The sequence below is a fragment of the Nanorana parkeri genome, unplaced genomic scaffold (assembly GCF_000935625.1).
Source record: "Nanorana parkeri isolate BGI_ZX_2015 unplaced genomic scaffold, ASM93562v1 scaffold2577, whole genome shotgun sequence".
NCBI classification, from domain to species: Eukaryota; Metazoa; Chordata; class Amphibia; order Anura; family Dicroglossidae; genus Nanorana; species Nanorana parkeri.
In genome coordinates this window covers 53217-74795 of record NW_017308845.1, presented here as the reverse complement: position 1 = coordinate 74795, position 21579 = coordinate 53217, and the positions used below count along the sequence as shown (strand labels likewise).

Below are 21579 nucleotides of genomic sequence, written 5' to 3'. Positions count from 1 at the left end.
GGTGAAACTAATATATGAGATAGACTCATTACATGCAAAGCAAGATAGTTCAAGCCGTGATTTGTCATCATTGTGATGATTATGGCTTACAGCTCATGAAAACCCCAAGAACCCCAAATCCACAACCTCAAAAAAGTAGATTATTACATGCAATCAATAAAACAAGGATTGTACATAGAACAATATCGGACCTCTGAAAAGTACAAGCATGCATATGTACTCAGCAGGGCTCAAAATTTCCACTCGCCCCCTCACAATTGGCGAGTGAAAACTGCGAGGGGGCGAGTGGAAATCCATCGGCGGGTTGTTCGCCGCTGGCAGGACGGGGGTGAAACTGCTGCTGCTTTTGCAGCGATCGCTCTCTCTTCTCTGGCCGGAGTGGAGGGAAGACGGCCAAACTGATTATCTCATGGGGGGCCAAAAATGTTCCTTTTGTTGTAGCACTTTACTTCCAAATTAATTGCATTGGGGTTCCCTACTGGAAGAATCATCAGGCATGGTGTCCATTTAAAATCAGCAAAAAAGAAGGTCTATACATTTTTTGGTGCCCAGATAGGTAATCCAGGCATTCTATGTAGTAAAGAATTGGGGATATCCATCATGCAGCTGTGCTTTAGCTCAGTGGGTTTGAGGTTGCAGATAGCAAATAAGCTACTGCTTCCTCTGCTATCTGCCATAATTTCCGGGGGGGGGGGGGCTCTCTCTCCCCCCCCCCCTGTAGACTGGGGGGTGGGGCAGAGGGCACCTCCCTGAAATGAGAAGGGTACCTCCCTGAAATTGCTTCTTTTCAGGTTGGGATCCCAGGTACCCCCCCTACCGGCACCACCAGGAAAAGGGCATCTAAATCAGGAGAGGAAGAGGAAAAGGGCAGGAGAGGAAGAGGGCACCTAAATCAGATCAGCTATGTGCACTGTTCCTCCTGCATTACACCGCTAACATCTGTGTGTTACATTACTGACCTCTGTACAGTGCGTTACATTACTGACCTCTGTACTTGGCATTACACCACTGAACTCTGCACTCTGTGTTGTTACTGATCTCTGTACTTTGCGTCACACTGCTGAACTGTCGGAGGTACGGCCGGGGCAGGGTAGGGGTTAGGTGGGGCAACTGGTGGCGAGTAACTCTTAAGGCCTGGCTAGTAGCTCAGGGCCTGAAATTTTGAGCCCTGTACTCAGTACTTGGTTTGGGCCCCTTTTGCAGCACTTACTGCAATTACTTTTGCACGATATTCTAATTATTCGAGTTTCACCTGTATATGTTCATTGTCTCCAGCATTATTGCTGGAGACAATGAACAAAGTTCTGGATCTTTGGAGTCCATTTTTTCTCCTGCACTGTGACATGAAGATTTTTTGGGCGGACATATCAGAAATGAGTTTCCCGGCATCGGCTGATTTGGCATAAACGACGCAGAGATTGAACTGGAGAATAATTTTTCGGTGTTTACGTCCCGCGGTCTGTCATAGGTGCGCACGCTGTCTGTCATACGTGTGCCCGCTGTCTGTCATACGTGTGCCCGCCGTCCTTCTTACTGAAAAATTGAATGTTTTGCGGCCTTCTCTAGGTGCGAGCGCGGGGCTAATCCTCCTCTGCTAAGCCTCGCTTTAGAAGTCTCTGTGGGATGAGGAATTTTCCACTCTACAATAAGTGCGTCGCGTTCTCCTGCGGAGATAGAAAAAGAGAAAGAAAAGACATTGGCCGGTGTGCGAAGGTCATTACCAGAATACCGTCATGATGGACTACATGGAGGAGAGCGGGTTTTCTTTTAGGCCTCATTCACACGAGGCGTACACGCCCGTAAGCGGGCCAATCCTGGGTGGGGGGGACAGGTGCTGCATGTGATTGGTACGGGTGTCCGCATACCAGAAGTCCCATTAAGGAAGCCAGGAGGCGTGTAATAACTTGCCACCCGGCTTCCCGATCAGCAGGGATGCTGTCTCTATGCTCCCTCGTCATCAGGTGACGAGGGAGCATGGAGCCGGCTTTTTTGGCCAATCAGGAAGCTGAGCGCCGTGTAATGACGCGTTGCCCGGCTTCCTGTGTGGCCGGGAAGCCGGCTCCATGCACCCTCGTCATCAGATGACAAGGGAGCACGAAGCCGGCTTTCTGGCCTATCAGAAAGCTGGGGGGCGTGTAGTGACTCGCTGCCCGGCTTCGTGATAATGGAAGCTAAAGTATCAGGCTGGGCATCGGAGCATTTGGGTGTCGGAGCAATTGGTACTCGCCCAAAATACTCGGCATCGGCAACCAATACTAGTATCGGTATTGGTGCATCCCAAATGGAAACCATGGTGGGTATGGAGTAGAACGTGGGATGATACCCATATAGGATATGAAATGTATAGATGTGCAATCAGGGCTAGATCATGAAGTTCCACTTCTCACCACTAAGGGCGCTCTTGCACTGAAGACGATAGAACATTACAATGACATGTGTCTAGATTCTTGAGCAGTAGGTGTAAATATAGGGAGTGGGGGATTTATCAAACCTGGAGCAGAGAGAATCTGGTGTAGTTGCCCATGGCAACCAATCAGCTTCTGTCTTTCATTTTCAAAGCTTAACTGAACAAACTGAAAAGAGAAGCTGATTGGTTACTGCGGGTGACTGCTCCAGATTCTGTCTGCTCCAGTGTTGATAAATTCTCCCCCACAGAGTATTAAGGGATCAAGTAATAATATACATAAATGTATATTTTATTTTAATTCAAGTAATTTACTTTTTGTTTTTTTTTTTGATAGGGGGCTTAATAGTGAATTTTCTTTACATTACTATAATTGCCTTGGGGCAGAAATCTGAATGGTGTAACATGACCGATAATGAAAAACAAGCGCGGTTTAATTAGCATTTGCTATGCCCTTCCATTCTGGAAACTGTATAGATCTAAACTCAATGAACTCTCATTTAAGATTTAATATGTTAATGTCATTTTAAATGTCATTTTCGGCCTCTTTTTAAATCTGCAGCTTTTATTCTCATATTCCCTGGTGATCCTGCCTTGAGGGTCTTTGTTCAGGCACTTCTTGTTATAGGGTGACAACGCTTGGTTTAGGTCTGTTTTAAAGTTGAACTCGGGGAAAAGGAAATATCTAAATACAAGAATCATGTGTGTAGTTCCTGGAATCTTGGTCAGTTGTGTATTTCTTCCAGATCTGTGTAGTAATCCAGTGTGAGACTTGGGGCTTCCTATAATAAAGATCAGAGCCCCCCTTTTATATTAGAACCCCCCCCTTTATTCAGAGACCCTCCTTTCACATCAGAATCCCCCCTGCACCATGGAAAGGCATGACACTGTGCAAAGATTTTGAGGCTCCCTGGTTGGGGAAGATTGTACTAGAAAGCAGTGACAGCGATGAAACACGGTCCTCTGCTATTATCGGCCAGGCTGCATGTGTCCGTCTACTTATTGATGATTAAAGACACCGGCGGACCTGTCTGATATAATGCATGTGGTGGTGGTGGAGGCAGCCAATGGGCACAGAGCGGCCAGACAATGAATGAACGGAGGGTGGGTCCTGCACATTGTGATATGGGGGACAATGAGGGGGGAAAAACTCTTCCTATTAGCAGATCCATCCGGGTCCGCACCATTCCTGGAACAATTCCAGGGGGGGAGGGGAGGTGGCCTGGGCGATACCAATGACAGCCATTATTGTTATTGGCGAGGGGGCTTTACTGCTGTCTGGATGGTGCTAAGAGCAATTTATCACAAGGATGCAAAGGGGGGGAGGGGCACTCACTGGAATCAATGGATACATTAACCCCTTGTGCTTCATCCAGGAAAAGGATACATTGGAGAACTGCCGGAAGAATTCGCATGAAGCTCTGACTGCATCAGATCTAAAGAGGAAAATCTCCATCATTGCGGCTCGGGATTAAAATAAAGGAATTACACGGCGTTCGGAATATTGTACACATTCTAGTAGTAGCATGCATGCTGGGATTTGTAGTCCTGCAAGTGCTGCTAACATTATGCAAGGCACATCCCTTTATACAGATAAAATACTGGATGGACAGATCCCCTTGCGAGTGCCAGTTTTGTTACCTAATATGTGCAAGCATGCTGGTACCTGTAGTTCTACAAAAGCTGGATGGTCTATCGCCAGCAGTGTAGAACACTGACCCCCCACCACCACGTTAAAGCAGATGTAGACTCAATCCCTACAATCTCATAGAAGCTTTATTATGTTCATGCCAATTTCAAAAGTCACTTTCAGTATTTTTATATCTGCAGCTGCCATGAAGGTCCTTGTTTAGGTACTTTCTGTACTAGGGTGACAACGCTCTGACCCTTTTTCTGAACAGGGGCATTGCGTTGTCACATGAGCTTTCTAAAGAGACTACAAGCAGCCACTTCAACACACATGATGCAGGCGTGGTCACCATCAAGCGGCAACAGAAAATTGTTCAGTGTTCTGAGAAATGACAACGGTGTTATGGAGGGTTGGTGGATTGCAAAGAAGTGGGTGGGCAGCTCTGAAGAAACAGGCGGAGAGTACCTGTGTACAAACTACAAAACAGCAAGAGCGCCCTAACCTAACACTTCAATGTGGAGCAGTGATTGTTCGGCCTCATTCGCACGAGAAAAGGCCGACACGTACAGCTCCGTCCTGCGTGCACGGCCGTATCGGGCAGCTCCCGGGAAGGACAGGTGCTGCGTGTGATTAGTACGCAGCCCCTGTCCTTCTCTATGGGAGTATGCTGCCGTACCCCGCCCTACGCTCACCCGCCCTGCACGTCCGTGCGGGTGTTCGTACTCGTACGCTGACAGTATGGACCCTGTCTGCATCCGAGCCAGGAAACACGCACCCGTACGGTGTCAGCGTAGGGTGGCGTACGGCCACGTAGTCCCATAGAGAAGCACAGGGGCTGCGTACTAATCACATGCAGCACCTGTCCTTCCCGGGAGCTGCCCGATACTGCTGTGCACGGAGCTGTACGTGCCGGTGGTTTCTCGTGTGAATAATGCTTTAAAGGGATGAAAAGAAATGGCCGCCATCAAGAAACTCGCCCTGAGGACTGCCGTCAGCCATCGCCGGAGTGCCCGTAGACAGGAAAGGGGGCTGAGTTATCAATGTATACGCTGGGCAGATGCCATTTGCACAGCACTAGTGCTCTTGATGTCACAGAGGACCGTAGGAATTTCCTATACGCCTCAGCGCCATCTGGATGATAAATCAGCCTGATGTCTCTGCAAAGAGGCTGCAGGAGATCAGCAGCGCTGAAAAAGGGATGAAATAAAGGTGACAACGGTACTTTATTAAAGGAAATAAGAGGTTATAAAATGCTTTAGCAAAGTAAATGCCATTCAGCTGCATTTACATTGACTTTCAATAGAATTTATTTATATATTAATATATTAACATAATTTATTCATATCTTTTATAAGAATTTATTAATATTTATACCAGAACTACGTCTTGTATTGGAGCGAGACAAAATCTGTCTATATTGCCCCTATCACAGACTCAGATTTAAAGACCCCCGTCCTCAGCATATAACAATATATATTATAAAATGAAATTCTGAATCATCTAGGGGGGAGGGGGGGCACATGAATACATATTCTAAAAATATATCATCGCTTCTAGCTGCTGTTATTACTGCTACTGACGCCATTATGAGACATGAGTTCAATATTGATCGCTCGCATTTCATATCTTAATATCGATACCCAGCCAATGAAAGATATTTCTCAAAGTGTATCAATAATGACAAATATAGAAGATCATTATTCATGGAATTCGAACTGTACTCCAGGATGTACCCTGAGTACATTCAGAGCCTCAGAGCTGCCTCCACACTTCTTTACCAATTCAGCAACCCTCCATATTATAGCGGCAAAGGGCGGAGCCAACTCAATACTGAACCCTACGGACTAAGACTGGGATGCCATTAAAGTTCATGTGCGTGTAAAGGCGTCCTAATACTTTTGGCAATATAGTGACAAGAGAGAGAGAATAAATAAATATATATATATATTATAGAGAGAGAGAGTAGCAGTGCATGCCTTGGTGTAGGCAACCTTGTCACACCAGCTGTTGTACAACTACAGGTCCCATGATGCATTGCAATACTCCCAGAGGCAAGGGCATGACGGGATGATATGCGATATGTGATAAATATAAATGAACCTTCCCCACAGGTTCTGTCTTAGGTCTCTTATATGGGTACTCAGCGCAATGGCTGTTCCTTTATTACATGAATAAATATAAATATCTCTGTCAGAATGTATATAATCACAATGTGATGAGATGTGTTCTTGCACGTGTGCCAATAAATGTCATATTATTCTGCTGTAAGACCAGTGGTATTGGCTAAATTTTACAACATGGCGAAGGGGGTGAGGGGGGCAAGGTATATCTCACATAAAGTCCAGGCTTTTCCAGCTCCAAAGGATACAAGTGTTGGATCCCCAACCCTACTTCAACTATCCTGCGTCCTGAGGGCCAGACATGACATAAAATACCAAAATATAAAATGAAATATCTCATATAGAGTCAAGACTTTGCAGCTAGCCAGCATACAAGTGTTGGATCCCCACCATGTAGACACTTAATCTAATAAGCCCTGAGGGCTACTAATAAAATACAATAACATAAAATATATAAAGTCGAGGCTTTCCAGCCACATAGTGTACAGGTGTTGGATCCTCATCAGGCAGATAGTCATACAATAAAATCAAATACCTCTTATAATGTCAAGGCTTTACAGCCTAATAGTATGCACATGTTGGATGGCCACCATGCAGACACTTCTTTTAATAGGTCCTGAGAGCTAATGATAAAAGACAAGAGCATAAAATATATATAAAGTCAAGCCTTTCCAGCCACATAGTGCACAAGTGTTGGATGGCCACCATGCTGACACTTCATCTAATAAGTCCTAGTAGTAAAATAACATAAAATATAATATATAAAGTCAAGGCTTTCCAGTTCTAAAGCATACATGTGTTGGGCGCACACCATGCCAACACACTTCATCTAATAGGCCCTGAGAGCTAATGATAAAATACAATAGCATACAATATATAAAGTCAAGGCTTTCCAGCCATATAGTATACACATGTTGGATGCCCACCATGCTAACACTTCATCCTATAGGTCCTGAGAACTAATAATGAATTCATTATATTATAATCATAAAAGGTCAAAACTTTCTAGACACATAACATACAAGTGTTTGGTCCTCACGATGTAGACGTGCTGGGAGCTAGTCATTAACTAAAGTGATGGATGCCCACCATGCAGACGCTAATAATAGAGCTAATAATAAAATAACATAGTCAAAGCTTTCCAGCTACATAGTGTACAAGTGTTGGGTGCCCACCATGCTGATACTTCATCTAATAGGTCCTGAGAGCTAATAATAAAATACAAGAGCATCAAATATATAAAGTCGAGGCTTTCCGGCCACGTAGGGTACAAGTGTTGGATCCTCACCATGCTGACACTGCATCTAAAATGTCCTAAGAGCCTGTAATGAAATAAAACATACAAAGTGAAGGCTTTCCGGCCACATAGCAGACACTTCATGTAATATGTCCTGGGAGCTAACGGAATAACATAAATTATATAAATTCAAACATTTCCAACCAATTAGAATACATGAGTTTGGTCCTCATCGTGCATAGATTGAGGGGAGCAGATAGAATCTGGAGCAGCTGTGCATGGCAACCAATCAACTTCCTTCTTAAATTTTCAGAGCTTACCTAAACAAACTGAAGAGAGAAGCTGATTGGTTGCCATGGGAAACTGCTCCAGTTTTGATACATTGCCCTCGGTGCATCTAAAAAGCATAGAAGATATTCATATATCCATATATTGTATATTCATCGTATATCTCTTATTCCAGCCACATAGCATATACATTGTTGGATGTCTACCATGAGGACAATTCAGCTAATAAGCTGAATTGCCTGGGATTCTGCACTTAAATATAATAAAATATAATACAATTCAGTGTAAAGCAAAGGCTGCAATGCAATCCTGTGTGGCGATCCCTCTTCCCCCCTCCAGCCATCTCCGCTTTCAGCACCCTGGACAGCTCCGCCAGCAGTAAAGATGGCCGCTGACGTCACCGCTCCTGACTCAGCCGCCGCCACCGCGCATGCGCCCGACGAGAGCGTACCACCTGTCCCCCGTAGTAAAGGGGGGTAGGAAGATGGGGTGGAGCGAACCATTAGGGTTGCCGGGAGCCATGTTGGTGTTGAATGAAGGGAGGGTGAGGAGATGCTGCGCCCGGAGAGTCTGCCTGTGAGCGCCGAGTAGATGGTCGCAGCCACGGCCGGGAGAGCGACAGGAGGACCGGGGGAGGGCCGTGCCCAGTGAGGGCAGCGCCGTGCCAGCAGACAAGGAGGGGAGACTATGGCTGCTCAGCTGCCGGGGACAAGCCTGCCTCGCTGCCTCCTCCCGCTGCTTCTCCTCCTCAGCATCCCTTTGTTCACTTCCAGCCGGGGGAAGCATGCAGCCACCCGGGAGAGCACTGATCACTGTCCCCCGGCCCTTGCTCCAGCCCTGTGCTTTGTGCACGAGGGGGCTTCCCTTCCAAGGCTGCAGGGGGCTCAGCGCACGGAGGAAGCCCACCACTCTCAGGCCGGGGGCCACAGCAGCCAGCCCAGGTCCCCCTGGCACTTCACCCTGTGCTGGGGACCCACGATGGCCGCCCGACGACCCTCACGGGGGCCGACCGGGCTCCGCCGGTGCCGGAGGACGTCTGCTGGGGGCTGCGCAGGGGACGAGCCCAGTGCCACATCCAGGGAGCCACCAAGGGGCCAAAGGAGCGATGAAGAAGAGGGAGCCCCCTCCTGTTGTTGGATTACAAAACCTCCCGGGCCGCCTGTGGACCCCAAGCCCGCCAGCATAGGACCCCATTGCCTTAAGATCCACAGCAAGGACCTTGTTTTTTTGCAACACTGCCAGAAACCCGGCGTCACGCCAAGCAATAGGACGGCGTTCGAGGGGAACGGGACTGACCGGTCCTTCGGTGCTCTCACAATCAACAGCAGTTGCCTTTCCAGCATCAACCATCAATTCGTCTTCCTCTGCCGTGTCTTTTCGTTGAATGCATTTCGGGGGGCACGCAACGGCGGCGCCGGTGATTCGAACGTGAGGGGGCAGCTCGCCACCGGGGTGCCGCGCTGCAGGACTACCTGGGACTGTGGCCAAAGACACCTGCGTGCCGGGGTAGCATTGTGCGCCTGCTTGGCGGTCCCTGATAGGAACTTAACTGGGGGCTGCCTGGTCTGTACCCACACAGGAGAGACCCTGGGGATCAGGCAGCATCGTTCACACCTGGGGATTTGCAAACTCGACTGTCGGGAGGGCACCAAGTCGGCTGGGATCTGTGTGCGCCGTGCTGGCAGATTTTGGGGCGGGCACGTGTGCAGCCGGTGCTGCGGGCTGATCTGGGGTCTGTGTTCCGGGAACCGTGCTCAGGAGCAATGGGGAGAGCAGCCTGCAGAGGGCACGTGGAGAGCAGATGAGATTTCAGCACCAGACCGACAGACAGCTCCCACAGCGGCTCCGGCTGCCTCCCTGCAGATCCCTGCAGGCACTCGGCTCCCCCTGAAAGAAGCCTGCTTTCCGAATTTCTCCTTCAACTCAACCAAAGGTTGCCTGAAAATTATTTTCCCAGCACCCGCTCCGGGGAGGCTCAGAACTATTGATCTTCATACTGAACAAGCGTTAGCACGTAGCAAAGCCATACAGCTGAACTCGCTGCCTCTCTCTCATATATCACCCAGGCAGGGGGGCAGTGGGAGGGGTAGGGCATCCCTTCCATTAATAAGGACACGCAGGGCAGCCAACCGGCATCCCTACTTCCCCCAATATAATTATCAGGTTCAGGTGGCTGAAAATCAGCCCCCGGGGACCCCTGTGATAACCATGACAGCGCAAGACCCTGATACCGGGGAAGCTGGGAGGGTTGTGTACACCATGGATGCCCTGATGAACAGCAAGTCTTTAGAGCTTTTCGGCATAGATTCAGTGACCGGTTTGATCTCCAGCACGGAGATCCTAGACAGAGAGAGCATGGACCTACACTATTTCAGGGTCACGGCCATCGACCACGGGAGCCCGCGGCTGTCCGCCACCACGATGGTGGCCGTGACGGTCACGGATAAAAACGACCACAGCCCCATGTTCGAGCAGGCCGAGTACAGGGAGAGCATCAGGGAGAACGTAGAGGAGGGGTACCCCATCTTGCAGCTGAGAGCCACAGACATCGACTCCCAGGCGAACGCCAACATCAAGTACCGGTTCGTCAACGAGCAGGCGGCTCACTCGGTTTTCGAGATCGATGCAAGATCGGGTTTAATCACCACCAGCGGGCAGGTAGACCGAGAGAAGAGAGAGAGGTACTCTTTGATAGTGGAGGCCAGCGATCAAGGTAAGGACCCTGGGCCTAGGTCATCCACGGTCAAAGTCGAGATAACTGTCCTGGACGAGAATGATAACGTGCCCCAATTTAGCGAAAAGCGTTACATAGTCCAGGTGAGAGAAGACATCAGACCCCACACTGAGATTATAAGGGTTACCGCCACCGACTTTGATAAGGATAGCAATGCGGTGGTACACTATAACATCATTAACGGTAACAGTAGAGGGCAGTTCTCCATCGACAGCTTAAATGGCGCAATTCAGATCGTAGCCCCCTTAGACTTTGAATCGGAGAGGGAGTATACACTCAGAATCCGCGCCCAAGATGCAGGCCGCCCTCCGCTGTCGAACAACACCGGTATGTTAAGTGTTCAGGTGGTAGACATCAATGACCATGCCCCCATGTTTGTTAGCACCCCATTTCAAGTGAACGTGCTGGAAAATGTTCCTTTGGGTCACTCCGTTATTCACATCCAAGCCGTGGACGCAGATTATGGGGAAAACGCTCGCATGGAATATAAATTGACCGGCGTGCTACCTACTACTCCGTTCGTAATTAACAGCGCCACCGGTTGGATCACTGTAAGCGGCCCCCTAGACAGAGAGACTGTAGAACATTATCTGTTTGGAGTAGAAGCCAGAGATCATGGGAACCCTCCCTTGTCTGCGTCTGCCAGTGTCACCATTACCGTGCTGGATGTGAATGATAACCGGCCGGAGTTCACCCAGAAGGAATATTTTATACGTTTGAACGAAGATGCCAGTGTGGGGACCAGCGTTCTTAGCGTAACCGCCATAGACCGGGATATCAACAGCCCTATCTCATATCAGATCACGGGGGGCAACACCCGCAACCGTTTTGCAATTAGCACGCAGAGTGGGTCAGGCCTAATCACTTTATCGCTGCCGCTTGATTACAAACAAGAAAGACGCTACGTCCTGACGGTGACCGCCTCCGATCGCATCCTTCATGACAACTGTTACGTCCATATTAACATCACTGATGCAAACACCCACAGGCCAGTCTTTCAAAGTGCGCACTACCCTGTTGATATCAACGAGGACCGGCCCATCGGGAGCACCGTAGTGATCATTAGCGCCACGGACGATGACGTCGGAGAGAACGCAAGGATCAGTTACTTCCTGGAAGAAAATATCCCCCAGTTCCGTATTAACCCCGATACCGGAGTTATCACGCTCAATGGCCAGCTGGACTATGAGGACCAAATGACTTACACTCTTGCTGTTATCGCAAAGGACAATGGAATCCCGCAAAAATCCGACACGGCCTATGTGGAGATTATGGTGAACGACGTCAACGACAATGCCCCCCAGTTTTTAAACTCGCAGTATCATGGAATAGTCTCGGAGGATGCCCCTCCTTTTACTAGCGTCCTACAAATTTCTGCCACCGACCGCGATTCCCATGCCAATGGAAGGGTTCAGTACACATTCCAAAACGGCGAAGATGGAGACGGAGATTTTACGATAGAACCGACCTCAGGTATTATCCGTAGCGTACGCAAATTGGACAGAGAAAGTGTCCCCTTCTATGAGCTGACGGCTTACGCCGTGGACAGAGGCATCCCCCCGCAGAGGAGCCCAGTTCGAATCCAAGTCGCTGTTCAGGACGTCAACGACAATGCTCCCGTTTTCCCAGCCGATGAATTTGAGGTCTACGTGAAGGAAAACAGCATCGTGGGCTCGGTGGTTGGCCGAATCAAAGCCACCGACCCAGATGAAGGTCCAAACGCGCAGATAATGTATCAGATTGTCGAAGGCAACATTCCAGAAATTTTCCAAATGGACTTCTTCTCTGGAGAGCTGACCGCCCTCATAGACTTGGACTACGAAGCAAAGTCGGAGTACGTGATCGTGGTGCAGGCCACCTCGGCTCCCTTAGTTAGCAGGGCTACCGTTCATATTAAGCTGATCGATCAAAATGACAACACTCCCGTCCTAAAGAACTTTCAGATCCTCTTCAACAATTACATCTCCAACAACTCCAACACTTTCCCCTCCGGTGTCATCGGAAAGATACCGGCCTATGACCCGGATGTGTCAGACAGACTCTTCTACACCTTCGAGCGTGGGAATGAGCTAAATTTACTGATCGTCAATCACTCAAGCGGGGAGTTACGGCTTAGCCGCAAGCTGGACAACAACCGTCCTTTGATGGCATCGATGCTGGTCACCGTATCAGGTAAAGTGTTGACTTTAATACTTTCTCTTCATTTCCATGTCATATGAATCCATCGTCTGTATATTTGAGTTCAGAGACAATGTTTGGTGGTACTTTTCACAGAAGCTAGAGGAATCTTTTGAGGCGAATGTACTTGAATTTACAAACTAGTTTGAATGATTCTGAATATGTGCAAAGTTCAGGAGAGTCAGATTTGGTCATTGAAGAGCAGAGAATGTGAAATTTTACTTCTGGTTGGTTTCTATGGGTTACTGCACTTAGTCTATTATGTTTAGGACTGCCCTTATTTAAAGGCTTAGCCCTCCCAAAGTTGACATTTCAGTTTTTGGTAGATGAAGAAGCCACCTGACCATCTGTGTGTTAGGTTCTTGGTCTTCACACCTGCCGAGGCAATAATGAGGGGATCCTAATCTGCTTATTTAATGTTGTAGAGAAAGAGAGAATGTATCAGGGGGAGCTGAAACATACAGAAGTGGGTGGGAACATCTAAAACTCCCAGGTAGACCAGAAGAGAGATGGAGGTTATGGCAGGGAGTGCTTTCTGTTGAGCTTTACAAGAAATATAGGAATCCAGGGTGTGAGTCATCCAAACAGGCTACACCTGTGACTAAATGCAGTTTGGCTGCCCTTATTTAAAGGCTCAGCCCCCCAAAAGTTGAAATTTCAATATTTGGTAGCTGTAGAAGCCACCTGACCATCTGTGTGTTAGGTTCTTGGTCTTCACACCCGCTTGGGCATCTATTAGGGGCTCCTAATCTCCCTATTTAATGTTGTAGAGAAAGAGAGAATCTATCAGGGGGAGCTGAAACATACAAAGGTGTGTGGGAACTAGGGATGCACCGATTTCGGTATCGAGTACGAGTACTTTTTTTTTTCCGGTACCCGCAGGTACCAAATACGAAATACTGGAAGTCCACTTCAGGAAGCCGGGCGGCGTGTAAAGACTCGCCATCAGGCTTCCTGATTAGCAGGGAAGCTGTCCCCATGCTTCTCGTCACTAGGTGACGAGAAAGCACGGAGCCAGCTATCTGGCCAATCAGGAAGCCGGGCGCCGTGTAATGACGCGGTGCCTGGCTTCCTGATTGGCCGGGAAGCCTGCTCCCTCATCATGCGGCGACGAGGGAGCACGAAGCCGGCTTCACGGCCAATCAGGAAGTCGGGCGTCACGTCGTTAGACGTCATCCGGCTTCCTGATTGGCCAGCTTCCTGACCAGTCAGGAAGTCGGGCAGCGTGTAATAACAAGCTGCCCGACTTCCTGATACAGGAAGTATCGGGCTAGGCATCGGAGCATTTGGGCGAGTACGAGTACTTGCCCAAATACTCTGCATCGGTACTGATACAGATACTAGTACCGGTATCGGTGCATCTTTAGTGGGAACATCTAAAAACTCCCAGCTAGACCAGAAGAGAGATGGAGATTATGGCAGGGAGATCTCGCTGTTGAACTATACAAGACATATAAGAAGCCAAGTGTTGATTTATCCAACCAGGCTCCATTACTTTTGGGTGGAATGTCCCTTTAAACATGTAATGCTGGTTCTCAGCTAATTGGTATATATTGGGAAAAAAGGTAATTGTCAATGTTCTATTTGAAGGGGGTGCATCTAGATGGTTAGATCACCAGGGGATTCCCATTTCTAATAAACAGGAGGATGAACTCCTCTTGCTTGACAGTTTAAAGTGACACTGAACTCCAGAGTTAAATCTTAAAAATACATTCAGGAACCTTAACAATTACCAACAATGTTTCTTATTTGTGTGTTACTCGGCTGTAGACCTCCCAATCATCTCTGAATTGGTGCTGACACTGTCCTTCCTTCTGGAGGGGGGGCTACTTTTGTTCCCCATGGTCCCTGTGTGTGTTGTAAAGTAGTCACCGCTCCAAGCTCACTCCCGTGATGGACTACAATCTCAATACAAATCAGTAAACTAAACATGAGATTGTAGTCCATCACGAGAGTGAGCTTGGAGTGGTGACTACTTTACAACTCACACAGGGACCATGGGGAACAAAAGTAGCCCCCCTCCAGAAGGAAGGACAGTGTCAGCACCAATTCAGAGATGATTGGAGGATCTACAGCCAAGTGATCCACAAATAAGATACATTGTTGTTAATAGTTAAGGGACTGAATGTATTTTTAAGATTTAGCTCCTGAGTTTAGTGTCACTTTAACTTAAGCTGCCCATACAACTTACGAATAGTTTCGCGATCTGGTTTTCATCCGATATTCGTACGGTTGATGGGCAGTGTACAACTGCAAATACTGTACAATCGATCGACTTTTGACTATCCAGCAGGTTAGAAAACTTTGGTCGATCGTTACGATTTTGGCAAGATTGGTGGCGTTTCCGTACGTCAAAATTTGTACGTTCTACAGTGCACATGTGCAGACAAAAATACGTGCGGTCGATTACCGCAGTTCGTCCAGGTGCTTTCCTTTAATTACCGCTGATCCAACCTTGCGATAATCGGGACAGGATGGGTCCGCCGTACGAAAATCCCATGACGGTTCGATCATCGGACGAAAAGTTTCGTCTGATGATCGCAAGGTGTATGGGCAGCTTTACAAAGAGTGAAATAGAGAAAAGTTAGACTCCGTGGAAGGGGTAGGAGAGCCGAAAACAGGCATGGAGATCTCACGGCTTGCCTTCCCCAGCAATACAGGAAAGCTAGCGGTTGATGCAAACTAACAACATCCACCAAAAGCAAAAATATCTCTCTTCAGTTCTTGTAGTTGAACAGATTTGACGTTTTATTCGTGCCTAAGACCTAAATAATGAATAAGCTTGAAAGCCGACGGAGACCGTTGTGTGGTACGTAGCTTTCTGGAAGTCAAATGGGGACAGCAGAGACTTTGGGGCATGGACCAATTATGTCTTTATATTGTCATCGCAGATTAGCCTGACTCCGTGCCTTACCTTCCTTTGTTGGAAGGGTCTGCAAACCACGATTTGCAATTCATAGATGAGAAAAGCCGGTTTTTGGAAGATAAAAGGGGATGCAAAATGGCTAGTCAGCCCGTCTGACCCGCTGGCTTGTCGGCGTATTGAGATTTTAATCAACTGTGCATGTTTATAATCACATTGTATAGCTGGTGATGGAGAAGACAGTTTTTGAGGTGTGCTTTGGTGAGGATAATGTGGCTTTCATCTAAAGGCGAAGCGAAACGTAGTACGGCTCTGCAGAATAATTGTAACTGAAAAGTGGAATATTGTCCTAAGATGCTAAAACCACGTAGTGTAACAAATGCGATCCATGTTCTCTTTTATCTCCCGGCCTTGCAATGGAAGAGATGATAATATGCAGCCAGGACCGGAATCCTTCATGCAGTATGACCACAGTTTACATAGCAATGATTAAAGGGAATCTTCTGTTGCATCATGGGAGTTCAACATTTTTTTTTGCACATTCAGACCTGCTCAGCTGCTGAGGACAATGGCTGACCACACACAAAGGAATCAACCTTGGCACATGGGCTGACAACCGGAGGAAGAAGTCATTTTGCTTCCACAGTATGGGTTGTGGTTTTACTGAACCTGCATTGGGTTCATGTTTTTGCGTCATGTTAGATACAATGCTAAAGCCTCCCTATAAAGAGAAATGCTGTTTACTTACCTTTCCGGCGGCCTCTCTTAGAAGTCCCCTGCATTGCTGCTGCAGGTATCTGACACTTCTGGTTGTGCAGAATACCTGCTCACCTGTGGCATGCTGTGTTTCCTCCTTGTACATTCTTTAGTGATGTAGGAGTCGGCAGGAGGAACTAGAGCAGTGGCAGAAGAAGAAGGTATTCAACACACCCGGAAGTGTCGGATACATTTAGCCCCTAGGGATCAGCAATGCAAAGGATCATTTTTTTTTAACAGGTATAGTATTTTTTTGGTTTTAATACAAAAAAACGAACTACATACAGTACAGAGAAAAATAAATAACAACATCATAGAATTTAGTACAAGACAATAAAATACATGTACGACTAAACAAACACTACAATGCTAATTAAGGTGTGGATCGTTGGTAATGGATAAGCTCCGTTCAAGGATCACCAAGAGAGAAGGAGCTCCCTCCAACTCTAAAACCTGTAGCCAACAGCCCCCGAAGGGATCCTGTTCTCAGCTCCGTCCCTAATGCCAAGGATATTTAAAGTGGAACTCAAGCTTTAATTCCTGTATGTGTCCCCATATGAGAGATACACCTCTCTATTTGTACTGGTGTGACCACTATCCCAAGGGGGAAATTTTAGAGTGGTCCCCATGGCAAGTCTCTCTCACTTGTACAAGACGAGCAGTCGGAGAATGGATGCCTCGCCCAGCAAAAACCCTGTGTGCAGATTGGTGTACCCAGAATCTAGGGAGAAGACAGATGAAGTCACAAAAACTCATAATTGCCGTCTAGTTTGTTCCCCTGAATCATATCCCAATAGCAGGCTGTCCTAAAAATGTGGGCGGGGCCATTGTGTATTGATTAGGGATGAGCTCAGGTTTGGACCGAACCGAAGCTCCTCCACACCCAAAAGAAGATCCTTCCATGCTGCCCCAACCAGCTGCAGATGGGGAATTTCCCTTTGCGCAGCTTGACGTAGGCACAAGGGGGTGGGATGTAGTGACGTCATTGACCGTATATGGCTATATGACTATATTTGATAATTGGCATTTACCTAATACGGATATGTGGCCATATAACGTAAATTATTTCAGCACAATAATTCCGCCCGCAATGGCGTCTTGTCCATACACTGCCACATGCTACCCCATACCCACAAGCCAGAGCAATGCAGGTGGCTCTGATGCTCTGATAGAGTGAAGACGCCTGGGGGGGGGCAGGGCTATCATGAGATGCTGTCACTTTGCCCTATACGGTCATGACAATGTCACTTTAAATCGGATTACGTGTTCTGCTCTCCGACCCTCATCCGTGTTCCTCTTCCTCCTTTATTAAATTAGCTCACTGAGTGAATCATCGCCGAGGCTGTGCCAGCGCATCTAGCACTTCTTCTTCGGTACAGATGACATCGCCGTTGTATCTTCTCCATAATTGATGAGTTTGCCGGGCTCTACATTGTCACCCTCCAATACGCTCTCACCTAACTCTCATTAAAGGGCGCGCAGAAAGCAAGCCGCCCCCGATCCCTCCTGAAAATGAAGGATGCGCTATGGCAGAGCGATTATGCTCCCGCCGTTTAGACCAGACGCCCCCGTCTGCACCGCTTCTTTCAAGACTAGGGCTCTCCCGGGGTTAATTGTACCTGCGGGGCGCGCGGGAGCTGTGACTTCCCAGCGACCGTCTATGCAAAAAAATGTGCCTGGGCCGCTAAAAGCGCACCAAAGCTTTGTCTGAGTGCCGAAATTGTGCAAGGCTCTTACCGTCAAATGGAAGGATCCCCCTCCCCCCCCACATGAAATGCATTTTGCATTCAGCATAATGGGCCGTATTAAAGGGAAAGTGGTGGTTTTCAGCCAATGCACATTTTCAGTTATCATCATCGCATCTCCCCAAAAAAGTCATTTTTGGCTCGGATCGCCGCTCCATGTTATGATGATTCTCTCTCGATTGTGTATCAGGTCACGCTGAATGCCTGCCGAGATAAAATAACTCCCTGTAGAATGTGTTGGATTGAACCTGTCCGAGCAAACTGACTTGTCTTGAGAGAGTGGGGGAAGGGGGACTGCAGTCCTTGTACAGTACTATGAAGCAGAGCCTGCCTATGTAATGCACTTATAGAAGTGTCCTTTGGCACCAATATATTTACAAAGGATACATAAAGGAGTGGTAAAACTTTGAAGCTGACAGAGTCAAAGCTGCACTCTGGGCTGACAGCTCAATATGCAGATAAAAAACATATACTGTATGGGGGCTGTTTTATCTGCCAAAGGATTTCTATTTTTTCCATCCAGGCCTGAGATTTACACAGCCCTTCCACACAACACGGACCTGCCTGACATGTTTTCTGTCTGCTGCAGTACAGCAGCAACTCCTAAGGCTGGGTTCACACCTGGGCGTTTTTCAGCGCTGATCGAAGCGCTGAAAAACGCTCAGCAAGTGAAAACCAATAATTGCCTATGGGCATGGTTCCCACCTGGGCGACGTGCTGAAAAACACCCTACACCCAAACAAGTACAGGAGCTTCTTTTGGGGCGTTTTTCCATACATAGCCATTAGGATACAACCGGATAGCTTTCGTAAACGCGCGTTTCGTGGACCGCAAATCGCTGTAAAAACGCATATTATGAACGCACAGGTGTAAACCCAGTCTTAAGGTCCCCCTGCTCAGGGGTGGGCAACTCCAGCCCTCCAGCAGTTGGAGAACTACAAGTCCCATGAGGCATTGCAAGGCTGACATTACTCACAGAGGGAGAGGCATGTTGGGATTTGAGGTTAAAGCACAGCTGGAGGGCCAGAGTTTGCCCACCGCTGCTCTATAATAGGTTATATTTGCACTATACACCAGCCGTTCTGGATGTGCATCTGGCTGTTGGGGTATAAAATAATTATTTGCATGGCTCCGCCTGTTGCCGGAGTTGCCCACCCCTGCCCTAGCTTGTGGCTGGACTGTGAGGAGCAACAGACTGATGAGTTCAGGGTTCTGGCACTCTGCTCTTTCCTCCCATCATCATGTTCCTTGTTAGTACATGTAATAATGGATACACCATTAAAGGCCCTGTCCACTTTAAAATAAATAATAGCACGCACTTTAATGAAAGAATACATGGGCATTTATTCATTTTTTGCCTTTGTACCTGCAAAGCATTGTAACAATTGCAATAAGTGGATCACGGCTGCAATACACAGGCCTCTGCAGGCTGTTCTTCCAGGCCCGGGTCTGTACAGAGGTATGGACCTTCTGTTATGGGGCTGGATGAAGTTATCAATAGAGTACAAGTAGGGATGCACCGATACCAATACTAGTATCGATACAGAGTATTTGCTCCGATACTTACCCCCGATATTGGAATATCCAGTCAGCGGGAGATTTTCTGTGACTGGCAGTGCTGCGAGGGAACATGGAGCCGGCTGCTTGGCCGGTCCGATGCTGATTGGCTGGGAAACCAGCTTCCCGACTAATCAGCATGGAGCCGGCTAAACAGACTGGAGCAGTCTTCCCGGCCAATCAAGAAGCTGGACAGCAAGTCATTACCCGCCGCCCGGCTTCCTGATTGGCCTGGAAGCCGGTTTCCCAGCCAATCAGCATTGGGCCGGCCAAACAGCATGGAGCCGGCTTCCCGACCAATCAGGAAGCCGGACTGCGGGTAATGGCCCGGCTTCTTGATTGCCCGGGAAGCCGGCTCCATGCTAGGGAAGTACTGGTAGCAACGAGTACCGAAAGATAAACATCAGTACTCCATACCGAAAAACCGGCATCGGTGCATCCCTAAGGCTGGGTTCACACCTAGGCGTATTGAATATGCGCGTTTGTCGTGCGTTTTTACAGCGATTTGCGCGACAAACACCCGTTTCCAAGGGCTACTTGGCTGTATCCCAATGGAAACGCGAGACCAAAACGCCCCAAAGAAGCACATGTACTTCTTTGGGCGTAGGCCGTTTTGTATCGCGTTCGGACGGGCGGAAAACGGCAAGGTGTGAACCAGACCCATTGAATACAATGGGATTTAGATGTTTGAGCGTTTTGTAGAGCGTTCGTCGAGCGTTGAACGCGCTACAAAACGTTCAGGTGTGAACCAGGCCTTAGTACAAGTGCAGTAACGTCTCCGCTCTTGTGCTACATTGAGATCTATGAGTCCCCCTGCATAGTGGCAGATGAGACTTTAGCCTTCTATTCACAGGATCTGTAAGTGGATGAAGCACCCGCTCACCGTGCCAAATTCAGAATTTGTTAATAGGAGTACATTGTACCGTAAAGAAGTTACCTCACCCCCGTCTTCAGCATTGGTGGGTGTGATGTCATCGTCCTTGTAGGAAGATTGAGACTTGAGGAAATCTCGCAAGAAGACACTCCAGTCCATTGCAAGAGCATCTTCCCTCGACATTTCGACTGCTCTGTGCTCCCCAAGATCTACCTGGAAGGAGTGTGATGTCATCCTCGCCTAGGCGGGAGCGAGGTGATACATCAGGTACATTTAGCAAAGAGAGGCGGCCCAGACCGGGTAAGGGCTTTAAAAACTACTCCACTTTAAAAACTAATTGCATGCATCTGTATAGGAAACTTCTACCTGAATCTGTCTTTATACCCGCGGTGGACTGATGAATACGGAATTCAGGGACCGGTCTGTCCAATCAGAGATCCAGCAACATTTGTTGTCAGCTCCATTGACAACAACTAGAGAAAACCTCAAAGTTTAGGCACCAGCTGCAATTTTTGACATTGGCGACCTGGCTCCTGGGATTTGTCCGGCCCTGCTTTACATAATCTTTCACGGCATCCACTGCCCGGGAGACTGGGGAAGGGAGGAACAGTAGTCTGAGCCAGTCAGATGTGCTGAGTGGGAGAATGATTACAAGAGGAAAGAGATTGCAGGATGGTGAATGGAAGCGCCACACTTCATTTATTAGTCCCAATGCATCTTTTTTTTTTCCAAATGTTGGGTTGAGTGGACAATATAGAAATAGCCAACGTGTTTCAGGGGCGCATTCATATGCCACCTTTCATCAGGACTTAGTACGCCCCCTTTCATGTGGACGCCTTCAGATCTGATCAGCAGGGGATCCGTGTACGGTAATCGGAGCAGTTCAGAACTGATGTCACCATTGCGACATCCGTGTCCGTCCAACGCAGTCATGTTGGTCTACAGGGAATCAGATGTAAGCAGACATGTGTCCGTGTACCCCGAATCCCAAACCTTTACTCCTTCACTGTCCAATCACAAGCTGGCGGTGGGTTGGTGACCAATCTGTGCTCATTAACTGCGTGTGATAAAAGTGAAGTCACTGGCCAACCTGAAATGATTGGAGACAAATCCAAGTCAGGTAAAACAGCTCCTGTATATACTTTAGCTGTGACCGTAGTGTTTGCCTGGAGTTCATTTGTTTGCTTTCCCCC

The 21579-nt window shown here is 48.0% G+C and overlaps 1 protein-coding gene across 1 annotated transcript in view; it reads left to right on the top strand.

Annotated features, from left to right (window-relative positions):
- The first annotated feature begins 8196 nt into the window (after positions 1–8196).
- LOC108801954 (cadherin EGF LAG seven-pass G-type receptor 3-like) overlaps positions 8197–21579 on the top strand; it is a 41268-nt gene continuing 27885 nt past the window's right edge. The window contains exon 1 of the mRNA XM_018573857.1: positions 8197–12585. Coding sequence (XP_018429359.1) covers positions 8367–12585 — 4219 coding nt within the window. The 5' untranslated portion in view covers positions 8197–8366. The remainder of the gene's footprint in view (positions 12586–21579) is intronic.